The sequence below is a fragment of the Nyctibius grandis genome, chromosome 4, assembly GCF_013368605.1.
Source record: "Nyctibius grandis isolate bNycGra1 chromosome 4, bNycGra1.pri, whole genome shotgun sequence".
In the NCBI taxonomy this organism is placed as follows: domain Eukaryota; kingdom Metazoa; phylum Chordata; class Aves; order Nyctibiiformes; family Nyctibiidae; genus Nyctibius; species Nyctibius grandis.
Window position 1 is genome coordinate 11,569,742 of NC_090661.1, and position 13,294 is coordinate 11,583,035.

At 42.6% G+C, this 13,294-nt stretch overlaps 1 protein-coding gene and 1 non-coding gene across 2 annotated transcripts; both read left to right on the forward strand.

Annotated features, from left to right (window-relative positions):
* The first annotated feature begins 230 nt into the window (after positions 1–230).
* On the forward strand, positions 231–12,458 carry EIF4G2 (eukaryotic translation initiation factor 4 gamma 2). Its single transcript, XM_068399957.1, has 23 exons — positions 231–350; positions 757–795; positions 2,659–2,723; positions 2,888–2,953; positions 3,396–3,521; positions 3,919–4,021; positions 4,726–4,857; positions 4,951–5,017; positions 5,101–5,252; positions 5,661–5,771; positions 6,368–6,451; positions 6,532–6,630; positions 6,872–7,013; positions 7,105–7,265; positions 7,705–7,818; positions 8,597–8,722; positions 8,965–9,069; positions 9,153–9,368; positions 9,679–9,937; positions 10,168–10,372; positions 10,844–11,055; positions 11,206–11,327; positions 11,634–12,458. Exons 1-23 carry the CDS (start codon positions 231–233, stop codon positions 11,697–11,699), a joined length of 2,892 nt encoding a protein of 963 aa, XP_068256058.1. The 3' UTR covers positions 11,700–12,458.
* On the forward strand, positions 7,860–8,020 carry LOC137663268 (small nucleolar RNA SNORD97). The gene has a single exon (XR_011048168.1). It is a non-coding gene; the product is annotated as a small nucleolar RNA SNORD97 (small nucleolar RNA).
* Positions 12,459–13,294: the final 836 nt, after the last annotated feature.

Here is a 13,294-nt window from a genome sequence, read left to right on the forward strand (position 1 = left end):
TCTGATTGCAAGCTCAGGATCACAGTCTATAATCAGCTAATTTTTTTACCTCAATCAAATCTGAAATGTGGTCTGACTGAAGGGAAACCTCAGTTTAAATAAATTTATTAAAGAAACCAAACCAAAACAAAAAACCTTATGAGAATACATACATATTAAACTATCCTCCCATGAACGTGACAGAATCAACTGTAACTCACACTCTAGGCCTTTAGAACTGGGGATCTGTGATGGTTGAAGTACAAGAGCAAACCCCGAAGGAAACAGGCAGCCAAGCTGCCGCCATTAACCGAGTACGCCACTTGCGCAAATTTCCATTCCCTCCTAGGCTCTACCGCCAACCATGTGGCGTAACGGCTTTCGCGAATACGGATGCTGCACTGCGGCGATGGCACAGTTCAACCAAACTTCCTCCCTCCACCTCCCACTTCGGCGTTAAGGCCACCCCCTCTCTCGGCTGTGATTGGCAGGACGGGCGGAGCCCTTCGCGGCGATTGGCGGCTGGCGAAGGGAGGTGGGATAGGTTGTGTGACGGATACTAAAGTTAGTGGGGCTGCGTCGGTACGCTTTAGACGCGGCAGCGAGTCGGCTCTCTATGGAGGTGGCGGAGGGAAGCGTTGAGTCGTTGCTGCTCCTGCTGTGGTGACTCGGAGGCTCGCCCTGTCCCGCGCGCTCCCCCCTTCCCCTCCCCAGCCCCGGTCCCCGGCTCCCTTCCCCTCCCCTCCCTTCTCTTGCCTTTTCCCCTGCCCTTGGTAGCCGCCGGGACCCGGGGAAGCTGACAAGGCCTTAGGGAAGGTGAGAAATGCGGGCGTGGCGGGAGAGTGATCTGGGGCCGGGAGGGAACGGGTGCTGCTGCAGCTGCCGTTTAAAATGGCGGCTGGCCGAAGCGGCCGCCATTTTCTCGTCGGCTTCTCGCTTTCTTCCACACAAAATGGCGGCTCGGGTCGATGGCCGACTCTGCTGCCTGCTTTGGGATTACCGCGGATGCTAAGCGAAGGTGTAGGGGAGATCGGCAGGCCCCGCTAGGCGTGGCAGGGAAGCCTAGCAGAAGCGTTTGAGGTTAGAGCCGCGTATCTGCAACGAGGGAGATGGGGTCGGGCAGTGCTGGCTCGTAGTTATGTCCTTGGGGGGGGGAATCAGATCGGCTGCAGGATCCTCGTCTCTAGCTGCGGTCTCCGGGGACTCTGGGGTGCCCGAGAGGTTCGCCCTTGGACGGGACCGGCCTCGATGCGCGTAGCGGGCTGCGGTCTTGGGAGCTTTTAGGATCCGCATTGCTGGAGGGGGAAGTTGTTTGTTTTCAGGAGTCAGGGGCGAGAGTGGTTGTTTCGGGTTTTTCCCGTTCATTTACTCCTGTCTCTGCTCCTGGTGGAAGGGAGAGCGGAGCCGTGCGTGTCGGCAGCAGCCTCGCCCGTGTTTCCTGTTGGGGCTTGGGCGGCGAGTAGAGCGAAGGCGCTGCTTGAGCGAGGGTGGTGATGGGGGCGGGGTACCGACTGCTTCTCCCCTCCTTTCCGGGCGGACCGGGGCGGGTGCCGCGAGTGGAGGGCGCCGTTTTCCGCCGGCGGCGAAGGAGCGGAGCCCGCTCACATCCCTCGCGGAGAACAAAGAGCCGGCCGGGCTCCTTGCGGCGCCCGAGGCTGGAAACGGGCGGCGCCCGGTGGGGGAAGGGGAGGTGTCTCGGTGCGCCCGGAGCCGCCGGCTCCATGCGGTAGGGTAGCGCCTGCCTCCTGCGGGGGGCGCCCCTCCCGCTCCCGCAGCCCTTTTGTTCGGCGGCGGCCATGTTGGGAGCCGTGCCTCGTGCCCGCGCTGGCTCCGCGGGGGGCGGCCGGTACTGGGGCGCGGCGGTAACCGCTGCTGTAGTGGGGAGCGGTGCGTTCTGCTGGCCGTTTCTCGGGCTGCCTTTCCGAGGAGGTGACCGTGTGCTCAGAACTACAGTGTCTCGGAGCAGATCTGTGATGGAACCGCAGAATGCCTGTGGGGGTTTTTTACGTGCTCCCCAGGCATTTCTGTCCCCGTGATTAGCTTTCTGCTGCGTGAGCAGGGCAGTGAGATTTTTCTTCCTGCTGCTGTCTTGCAAGCTAAGATTTGAGGTGAGAAAGTGCGATACTTCTTTCATTATTTAGTAGCATAATTGGCCGTTCGGACTTGGATGTAGAATACATCCCTCTTACTATATTGTGTGCATCTTGTGGTCTGGTACTTCTCACTTTGAAACTTGAGTACTTTGTCTTGCCATAATTAATCATAGTTTGTAAAGCATATCAATGAAGGATTCATTTAATTGTGCTGTACTAGCAGAAAAAGAGCAACCTTTTTTTTTTTTTCTTGCAACTGCCTTTGGGGGTTGACAGAGTAAATTTGAGGCTCTTGCCTTCTTAGCCTGTTATTCCCTTACCTCTTTTCCCTCACCTCGTTGGAAAATATGGCTATAATGATGAAATTGGCCTTCTGTGAGTATCCTGAGTATTGCATAAATAAGAGTTTTCTTACCCTTTATGAAGTTTAGTGTTCAAGGGTTATCCTTCTCTAACAGATGTTTGTACTTTTACTGTAAGTTAAATCCTGTGGCTGCTAGTAAAACAACTATAATATGAATGCTTGATTTGTCTTTCTAGGTTTTGTTTTTCCCTACCCCGTCAATTTAATTTTATTCTTTTGAAGATTCTTCGTTGTCAAGCCGCCAAAGTGGAGAGTGCGATTGCAGAAGGGGGTGCTTCTCGTTTCAGGTACTAGTGCTGCTTTTTTTTGTTGTTGTTTGATGAACACCTGGCGGTGGAAACTGTCCTTTGAGGAGAATTTAAATTTGTCTTATGTTTATACCAAAACTGACATGTAAATGAAAGCATTGGGATTTTGAACTTACCCAGGATTACATGGTTGTTTTTAACAGTGCTTCTTCAGGCGGAGGAGGTGGTAGGGGTGCACCTCAGCACTATCCCAAGACTGCCAGCAACAGGTATGTCATCTTGCACTTTGATTTGGCATGATTTTGAAGGCAGAATGCTAGATGGTGAGCACTGAAGTAAAACAGAGTATCTTTAAAGTTGTACAAGGAATGCATCCTGAGTTCATGACATGTTAATATGCTCCAGTCTGTGGCAGGATAGTCTATAATTTCTTGAAAGTGTGTGTCATGAGTGATATGAGGTGCACAGACTTTTTCATGCATTTCATTTAAAAAGTTTAGAGGGTTTCCTTGGGTGTCTTTTTTTTTTTTAATTATTGTCGAGTGAATACTTTACCATGCAAGAGATTTTGCAGTGTTGGTAGGGGTAAGTGGATGCTCTTAACAAAGCTAGTAACAGAATTAGCCTAAGTAAGGCAATACTGAAAGGTCAGAAGGCCAGTTCTTGAAATTGTTTGTTTCTCTTTAAGAATCATGTTCTTAAATTTTACAGCGAGTTCCTGGGGAAAACCCCAGGGCAAAACGCTCAGAAATGGATTCCTTCACGAAGCACTAGACGAGATGACGACTCCGCAAATGACAAAGAACGACATGATGCAATCTTCAGGAAAGTAAGAGGGTAAGTTCTTCGTAAGATTATTTTTTTCTTGCCTTACTGGTTTTTCTTTAGCAATATATATCTTTCATAAACAGGCTGGAGGAAAGGAAAACACTGGGTCTTGACTTCTGTGGGGGGCGTTTGTGGGCGTGTGGCGTTCTTTGGAGGGAACAAGGCAGAAATTGATGGGCCAACAGCAGCAAACACTTGAGAAGTAATTCTTGTGAGAGGTTCAGTCTTTTCGATAATACTTTACATTCTAAAGATCTCCCAGAAAAAGGGCTGAATCGAAAATGGAACTTTGCAATTTTTGTGTAATAGACTCTAGACCCAAGTTTACCTTTACTTCTTAAATTACTTGTAGCATGCTTACAAGATCGGTAATCTGGATCTTTATTTTTCTTTTGTTCCTCTTCAGCATACTAAATAAGCTTACTCCTGAAAAGTTTGACAAGCTATGCCTTGAGCTCCTCAATGTGGGTGTAGAATCTAAGCTCATCCTAAAAGGGGTCATACTGCTGGTAAGCTGGCTGTGTTTCTTCTAATATGCAGAAAACCTGTAGTTAAAGAGGTTGGCTGTTCTTGATGGGGTACAGAAGTAACATGGCTAATGTGGTGTTTGATAGTCCAAACATACAGAATTATCATTCCTGCTTTTTGTGTAAAAGGGATATACTGAGGAGGAAGTAGACTTGAGACTTCTAAAACAGAAAGAGCGTTAAGAATCACTAAACATGATTGGGGATTCTTTAGGGTTTGTTGTTTTTGTTTTTTTTTTTTAAATAATCTAAGATGCTAGTTAGCAAGCTTAATTTCCTGGCTGCCTTCTTCTCCTTCCTGTTTTCCTGACAAAACAAGCCTAACGGTCTTGGAAAAGCTACCACAGGGGACCTCTTGGTACACCGATTTAACTATCATGTCACTTGTTTAATCTGAGATCAGATTGGTGATACTAACTTGGGTATTCTGATGATAAACTTCAAATTTGTCCCATTCATTGGCTAAGGATTATAGAAGCTTTTCAGCACAAAGTAGCTTTTTTCCTTTGCTTCAGCATTAAGACTAATGTTAGAACAAAATCCATTATTTCTGTGTGCTTGAAATAGCAAAAAAGTTAGGTGTTATAGATCATATAAAGTGTTATATTCCATTGTGTGTCTTGCAACTCGCTTTGCTAATGATGTGTCCAACTACATACTGCCTTACTTAAAATAAATTTATTTAGATCGTAGACAAAGCCCTTGAAGAGCCCAAGTATAGCTCATTGTATGCTCAACTATGTCTGCGACTAGCAGAAGATGCACCCAACTTTGATGGCCCATCAGCAGAGAGTCATCCAGGACAGAAGCAAAGCACAGTGAGTGTATCTCTCAATCTGGAATTAAAAATTTAGCTAGCATGTGTAGTTGCACTGATTAGCTTAATTGTTTTCTTTATGCTCTTTTCCTAGACATTCAGACGCCTCCTAATATCTAAACTTCAAGATGAATTTGAAAACCGAACCAGAAATGTTGATAGTAAGCTTTAAAACCACTTCAATACAGAATTTATTTACCTTCTCTTTCCACAGCCATGTTAAACAGGCTTCTTTGTTTTCCAGTCTATGATAAGCATGATGGTCCCCTCCTCCCTGAGGAGGAGGAACAGAGAGCCATTGCCAAGATCAAGATGCTGGGGAACATCAAATTCATTGGAGAACTTGGCAAGCTTGATCTTATTCATGAATCTATCCTTCATAAGTGCATCAAAACAGTGAGTATTCAGATTGGGTGGGGGCTAAGAGCAAAATAGGACTTTTAAACTAAAAATGTAAGTGTTTATGTTGCTTTGGGAATCTTGGAGCATAAAATACCACAAAAAATGTTTCCTGTTAATTATCTACTCCCCACTGTTTGAAATAAACAGTCGTTTGTTGTGATTAAAAAGTAAAATTGGCTTAGTTCAAAGCCATGGGAATGATCTCCAAGTTAAGATGTAGTTTGGCCTAAACAGAAGTACCACAGGTACTTCAAAGTACATACGCTTAATGAGTAATAAGTACTTCAATTAGCAATTCTTAAAAACTAATTTTCAAGTCTGTTTGTCTACAGAACAAGATGAAATGTACAAAGTTGTCAGTTACTACAAATTGTCATACCTAATGCCCCTTTAATATTTCAGCTTTTGGAAAAGAAGAAGAGAGTCCAACTCAAAGATATGGGGGAGGATTTGGAGTGCCTCTGTCAGATAATGAGGACAGTGGGACCTAGATTAGACCATGCAAAAGCCAAGGTATGTGCATATCCACTGCAGTCATTAAACTAGTTAAATTTTATGGGTAGGGCTTTAATTGTGTGAACCTTCTGTATTCAATGTTCTGTTCATAAGTACAAAACTGAGGTCTGACTTCCAGAGAGCAAGAGTGCCAGCTATTGCTCGTGCATCAAATCCTTGATAGCAAAAGGAGCCAATCTTTGAAATGGTTTTAAATGTCTTTTCTGAATGCAGTTGTGGTCATTAGGAAGTCATAAAAGCAAGAATGTTTCTTAAAATGCTGTTTGAAAAGATGTGGTGAGGAACTCTAGTCTGAACACAACTAGGTGGTCTGACATGTATTTTGGACCTTGACTTGCAAGTACTGAATGTAAACTTGAAATGGTGTCATAGTGATGAGAATTTTGGCAGATTTTTGTCTCTGACTCAGATGAGATGTCTTGATGTGTTAGCTTTCCTTAAGCTCTACTGCTGTCAAGGAGATTGAGATGGCAGGAAAGAGCAGTTTTCTATTATATGATCTTAGATGTCTTGAATATGGTCACCTTTCCAGAAGATACTCAAGACATTGATAGAATTAGCCCTCACTTGTAATATCACTTTTGTTCCCCCAGTCCTTAATGGATCAGTACTTTGCCCGTATGCGCTCCTTGATGTCAAGTAAGGAATTGCCAGCAAGGATTCGTTTCCTGCTGCAGGTATGATAGAATGGCTTACTGCTGCCTTTTTCTTGCGAAGTTGCCTTGAGTCCTTTCCTAATAATTCATTATGTTCCAAGGATACTGTGGAGTTGAGAGAACACAACTGGGTTCCTCGCAAAGCTTTTCTTGACAATGGACCAAAGACTATCAATCAAATCCGTCAAGATGCAGTAAAAGTAAGTGGTGCATGTAAAGTCTTGTGCTTGGCTTTTGCTTAAGTGTTCACGTGAATCTTATGCTGTTTACTCTGTGTCATAAAACTTCCTCTGTGCACTTAGGAGTAGTTCTTACAGCAGAGTATGACAGTAAGGGGTTAAGGTTTAAAGTCAGATGGGCTTTTATAGTTCAGGGCTAAAAATTTGACTTTCTCAGGCACTGTTAGTCCAAACTGACCAAAATTATAATTCTGTTTTAAAGGATCTGGGAGTTTTTATTCCTGCTCCTATGTCTCAAGGGATGAGAAGCGACTTCTTTCTGGAGGGACCCTTTATGCCACCCAGGATGAAACTTGACAGGGACCCACTCGGAGGGCTTGCTGATATGTTTGGACAAATGCCAGGTACACTGAAACCACAAGGCTGATGATGTGATTGCAGCTGTATTGTGTTGAACAAGAACTAAAATTGTCTTTTGTTTCCTTAATAATACAGGTAGTGGAATTGGTACTGGTCCAGGGGTTATTCAGGATAGGTTTTCACCCACCATGGGACGCCATCGTTCAAACCAACTTTTCAATGGCCATGGGGGTCACCTCATGCCTTCTGCTCAATCCCAGTTTGGAGATCTAGGCAAATCTTTTCTGAAAAGTCAGGTAAGGACGATGATGTTCACAGGGTGACTTCAGCATGTTTAGAAACTCTTCTACAGATGCGTATGTTATGGATTATAGTCTTGCTTATGTTGAAAGACTTCCTCAGATTTGATTCTGATAAGAACTGACACTCATCTGATACAAAAATTCTAAACCACTTTTTAAATTGTGCAAGAGATGCAAGGAGTACACTTTTTTTTTTTTTTTTACTGCAAGAAAAGGTGCATGTGGCTTTGGTGGGTCAGAATGGTGTGTTTTATTTAAAAGATAGCCCTGTTTTTAGGGATAGATGCTACTCTCCCACCACCCCTGCTCCTTCTTTCTCCCTTCCTGGCAAATAGAATCTTTGTTCCTCTGGTCCCTGTGGTACTACTTACCATATGATGTACGCCACTCCATCATCTGCACTTCTTTCTCTATATCTCCCTTTCTGAAATAGGGGCAAAGCCAGCTCTACCATAACCAGAATCAGGGACTCTTATCCCAGCAACAAGGACAGTCGAAGGATATGCCACCTCGGTTTTCTAAGAAAGGACAGCTTAATGCAGATGAGGTACATTACATGCCTACATTACTTAAAGCCTATTCTAAATATTGCCCAATGATTATAGCAAGACGCGTTATTATGAGGACTAATGCTGGAACTCTTTCTCCTTCTCCTCCTCCTCCTTCTTTGTCCCTTCCTCTTTCACCTTACCCCTCACTTTCCTTAGGGTATCCAGCGTCCTATGAGCAAGACTGAGATATGAGGGCAATTTCTTGGGGTGTCCCTTCCTTCCCTCACACCTCCCCAAGAACACTACTCTGACATCAGTTCCCATGCATCATACTGATAACAACACATTTAATGAAAACTTCACAAAATCCTGAACTTTAGAAACTTAGAAACCCTGAAGTGCTGGACCAGGCTAAATTTTTTTTTTCTTTTTTTTTTTTTTAAGAACTGGCTAAAAGGCAAAATGTCAAACGGAAAGTAAACTGCATTGTTATTTTGAGTGTTAACCAGACTTTTATCCTGATTTCTGAGCAATTGGTAGAGTCTTATCTTGGCTGTAAAATACATCAGCAAACATGCTAAGTTCTTCTTGGGTCTCTAACATACTGCATCTAAAGGGAGCAAATCCAGATCTTGATACCAGTGGAACTAAACACCAATAACTTGCAGCAAGTTGTGCTTTTGGGGGAATTTCAGTACACACGTGGCTTAATCTGTATTTGAGCGTTAACATCGTGGAAAAAGAAAAGTAATGCTTCAGTGGGATCAGTTGGTGTGAGTCCCTGGCTGTGTATTCTTGGTCAGTTTGAGTTTTTTCTGACTTACCTGTTTACAGATTAGCCTGAGACCTGCTCAGTCTTTTCTAATGAATAAAAACCAAGTGCCAAAGCTTCAGCCCCAGATAACTATGATTCCTCCCAGTGCTCAACCACCACGCACTCAGACACCACCTTTGGGACAGGTAAATAAAAAAATTACTGTATATTGTTGGCTATACATAATTCCTTCATGCATGTAAAACTTAGACCAGTTTCTAATATGGGAAGGGAGAGAGAAGTCTTCCACTGCATAGAGCAAGATATACAAAAAGAATGTATGAAAACCTAATTTGACTTCCATCTGCCTTTGTACATATTTGGTATTCTTAAACTTGATAATAATGTAGGTGTACTGCAAAGAAATAAATCCTGGTGTCTTTTTCAGCCTCCTCAACTTGGGCTAAAAACAAATCCACCACTTATACAAGAAAAGCCTGCAAAGACCACCAAGAAACCACCTCCTTCTAAAGAAGAGCTACTTAAACAAACTGTAAGTTAAGTATATAATAGTGCATCTTGAAGCCTTCTATGCTCTTTAAAAAATGAACGGTTAACTGTACTTTTTTTCTCTAGGAAGCCGTTGTGACTGAGTATCTGAACAATGGAAATGCAAATGATGCTGTCAATACTGTGAGAGAAATGAGAGCTCCAAAACACTTCATTCCTGAGATGCTGAGCAAAGTAATCATTCAATCCCTAGATAGATCAGATGAAGACAAAGAGAAAGCAAGTACTTTGATCAGCTTGCTCAAGCAGGAGGGAATAGCCACAAGTGACAACTTCATGCAGGTACTGCAATGTAATAGGCTCACAGTTCTAGTTGCTTGGCTGTGCATGATGTTTAGCTTGCAGAAAATTTGCACACTGCCTTTATAAGTCTGTTGATTTGAAGAGGTAAAAGTAATGTATAAACCTGTGAGGGGCATAAGAAGTGATGAAAGAAAGAAACGTAGGTACAGGATTTCAGGAACGGGAAACGGGGAACCTCTTGGCAGGTGATTCAGTGCAGAAAGAAACATGAGGGTCCTACGTAGTAAGAGAATTACTGAGCACAAGAACAAAATTCAGAATTTCAACTTCTGTGTTTCTGGTTTCTTAGGCATTCCTGAATGTATTGGACCAGTGCCCCAAACTGGAGGTGGACATCCCATTGGTGAAATCCTACTTAGCACAGTTTGCAGCCCGTGCCATTATTTCAGAACTGGTGAGCATTTCTGAACTGGCTCAACCACTGGAAAGTGGCACCCATTTCCCTCTCTTCCTGCTTTGCCTTCAGCAGTTAGCTAAGTTACAAGATCGTGAATGGCTAACAGAATTGTTCCAACAAAGCAAAGTGAATATGCAGAAAATGTTACCAGGTAAGAGTTGCCACATAGCTCCTCTGACATTTCATGTTAGTGTATGCAAGATGGTTTCCTCAATTTTTTTTACACTAGAGTAAAATAACATACAAGGTTATTTTGATGCAGTCAGCTGTCATGATTCTTAAGAACGGTGCTGCTTAAGAGGTGGTTAGACCCATGAACCATTGATTATAGCTTTTGATTCGCACCAGCACTGAAGTGTGTCTGTCTTATTTACTTGTCAGAAATTGACCAGAACAAGGACCGCATGCTGGAGATCTTGGAAGGGAAGGGGCTTAGCTTCTTGTTCCCGCTTCTGAAACTGGAGAAGGAACTGCTAAAGCAAATAAAGTCGGATCCATCCCCTCAAGCCATCTATAAGTGGATTAAAGATAACATTTCACCCAAACTTCATGTAGATAAGGGATTTGTGAATATATTGATGACCAGGTGAGATGCTACCTTGATGTAGTTTAGACACGTTTTGTTAAGCTACCAATAAGCCACTAACTCTGTAAAGGCTGACACGTAGGTCTGTGTAAGAAAAAGAGTACACTGGGAGATAAACTGTTCTGAGTGAACCTCCCCTGTATTTGAACACCCATTGTATTTGAGAAGAAAAGCAGATTTCCATCAGTGTGCAGTGTTGCTTTTACTTGGGAAGAAGTCTGGACCTGTGTATTCTTTTCCTAAAATGTTTCAGAGCCAGAACAGAAGCAAAACTAGCATTTTTGTGGTGTAGGCAACCACAATACGACTCTGCTGTGCATGCACCAAACTGCTGATAAAAGCAGGAGGGTATTTTTCATAATAGCTAGCAAACTGAACTCAACAGTACTTGTCTTACTGCTCCAGAGCATGCAATCTAGCTGCTATATCTTAGTTTAAAGAACCGTGTTGTGTTTTTTTTTTTTTGTTCAGTTTCTTGCAGTATATTTCTAGTGAAGTAAACCCACCTAGTGACGAATCGGATTCTTCGTCTGCTCCATCTAAAGAGCAGCTAGAGCAGGAAAAACAACTGCTTCTTTCCTTCAAGCCGGTAATGCAGAAGTTCCTCCATGACCATGTTGATCTGCAAGTGAGTGCTTTGTATGCACTCCAGGTGCACTGCTACAACAATAACTTCCCAAAAGGTATGTGCATCAAGATCTTACTCAAAATTTAACTTGGGTCTGCTTGCTTGTGTCTGTGTATGGCTTTCAGGCTTGTTACTACATTTCTTAAAGTCAGGTAAGCTGTTCAGAAGGCTATAAAGCTAACAAAGTTTAAACTTACTTCCATAGGCATGTTACTGCGCTTCTTTGTTCATTTTTATGACATGGAGATCATTGAAGAAGAAGCCTTCTTGGCATGGAAAGAAGATATTACTCAAGAGTTTCCAGGGAAAGGCAAAGCTTTATTCCAGGTAAATTGCCTAACATGAGAGGTGAGTCTCTTGTGATCTCTGCTGCACTGGAGTGTTTGACAACACTTTCAGACAGTGTTTTAAGATCTGTTGTTAGCATCTAGAAACTTCATGGAGTATTTCACTAGGAAGGAGTGAGGCAAGATGAACTAAATCTTTTTTGCTTTACTGGAGACCTACTGTTAGTGCAAAGTGTGGCTGAAAGGTTTTTAAAATGAGTTGGGAGAAGAAAACAAAAGTGTTCTGGAGAAGTACATAGTGGGGAAATAATACCTGTTCCCTTAAACTAATTTTATGTAACTGCAGGTAAACCAGTGGCTGACCTGGCTGGAAACTGCTGAAGAAGAAGAATCTGAAGAAGAAGCTGACTAAAGAACCAGCCAAAGCCTTAAATTGTGCAAACATACTGTTGCTATGATGTAACTGCATTTGACCTAACCACTGCGAAAATTCATTCCGCTGTAATGTTTCACAATATTTAAAGCAGAAGTATGTCAATAGGATATCCTCTGCGAAAGGTTTTTGTAGTATGTCTTAATAGTCTACAATAAAAATATTTTAGAGTATCTTTAATGTTTAGGTAACAGTGTATTAGCAGCATGCAATAATTACATCATAAGTTCTTGAGCAGAAGCAGTCTGTTGCAAGGGTCTTCTTTGCTGCCAGTTATCATAGGCTGTTTTTAAGTTAGAAAACTGAATAGCAACACTGAATACTGTAGAAATGCACTTTGCTCAGTGTAATACTTGAGTTGTTGCAATATTTGATTATCCATTTGGTTGTTACAGAGAATCCTTAACTGTAATCGATGGTTGTTGCCGTAATAGTATATTGCCTGTATTTCTACCTCTAGTAATGGGCTTTATGTGCTAGGTTTTAATATCCTTGAGCCTGGGCAAGTGCACAAGTCTTCTTAACAGAAACAGTTTACTTGCACAAAAACTGATCAGCTGAAGAGATGGTTTAATGCCCTTTGGAAGAGGTTTTTGTGGGTGTGAAACATGACATGGTGAGAAATTTGAATTGGTCCCTCTATTATAGTACTGAAATTAAGTCTGCTTAATTTATCAAGACATGTTCATGCCCTGATTTTATATACTTGTATCTATCAATAAACATTGTGATACTTGACTTGTTTCTGAATGTCTCCCAGTAGAAAAGCTTTGACTGACAAATAGTTTACTTGTGGAAGGAAAAATCAGTGGGAGTTGACTTAGACTGGGACCATATTAAGATGTTCTTTATAGTAGTTGTCTTAACATGCAAATAAATTCTGAATAAAGTCATAGACAAGATTAGATACTACAGATTTGCTGTGACAGGAGGAAAACTAAGAAACTCTGCTGAAGAAAGGGTAGGAGTGTGCCTTGTGGTGGTCCAGTGTATGCTTTAGCAATGACTCTCTGCTTTTTTAACTTACCGATGCTTTGAACTTTCCCCCACTCACATGTATGTTTTTCAATCAAGTGGCACTATTGGCTGCCTGTTTCTCAAATTGGCAAAAAAACCCCCACAAAACAGTTTAATGATGTTGCATAGTACAGGCTTGAAATGTCATCTATTAAATACTGAAAATACTGTACTCTAGAACCTTGTCCCTAGTGACATTTTTTTTTCCTGATTGATGCTCAGACTTTAACTGTTGAAAGGTGATGTATTTGTAATAGCAAAACAGTAGTGTCTCCTTGACTGAAACGTGGTTTTGCCAGTGATGTCTTCTGCATTGTGGGAGATGGAAAAAGTAGAGCATGAGAAAACTACTAGAGATCATAAAAAGGCTTGCTTTGAGGGGAGGGGTAGTTTGCATTTATGCACCTTAAAAGTGCTGTGACTGGAGGAGTGGGCCTGGTTCTCATCATTTGCTGGCCATTTGCAGTGAAAGGCAGGCTTCTGAACCTACAGGTACAAGTAGTGGCCTCTTGTGAGGCCTCAGTAACTTGCTGTACAATATGTAGCTCAGGAAATGA

Coding starts and splice junctions, on each gene's coding strand:
- EIF4G2 (XM_068399957.1), top strand. CDS start 231: ATGGTTGAAGTACAAGAGCAAACCCCGAAGGAAACAGGCAGCCAAGCT. Junction 7,266..7,704: donor AATCTTTTCTGAAAAGTCAG/GTAAGGACGATG, acceptor TTTCTGAAATAG/GGGCAAAGCCAGCTCTACCA. Junction 10,373..10,843: donor GTGAATATATTGATGACCAG/GTGAGATGCTAC, acceptor TTTTTTGTTCAG/TTTCTTGCAGTATATTTCTA.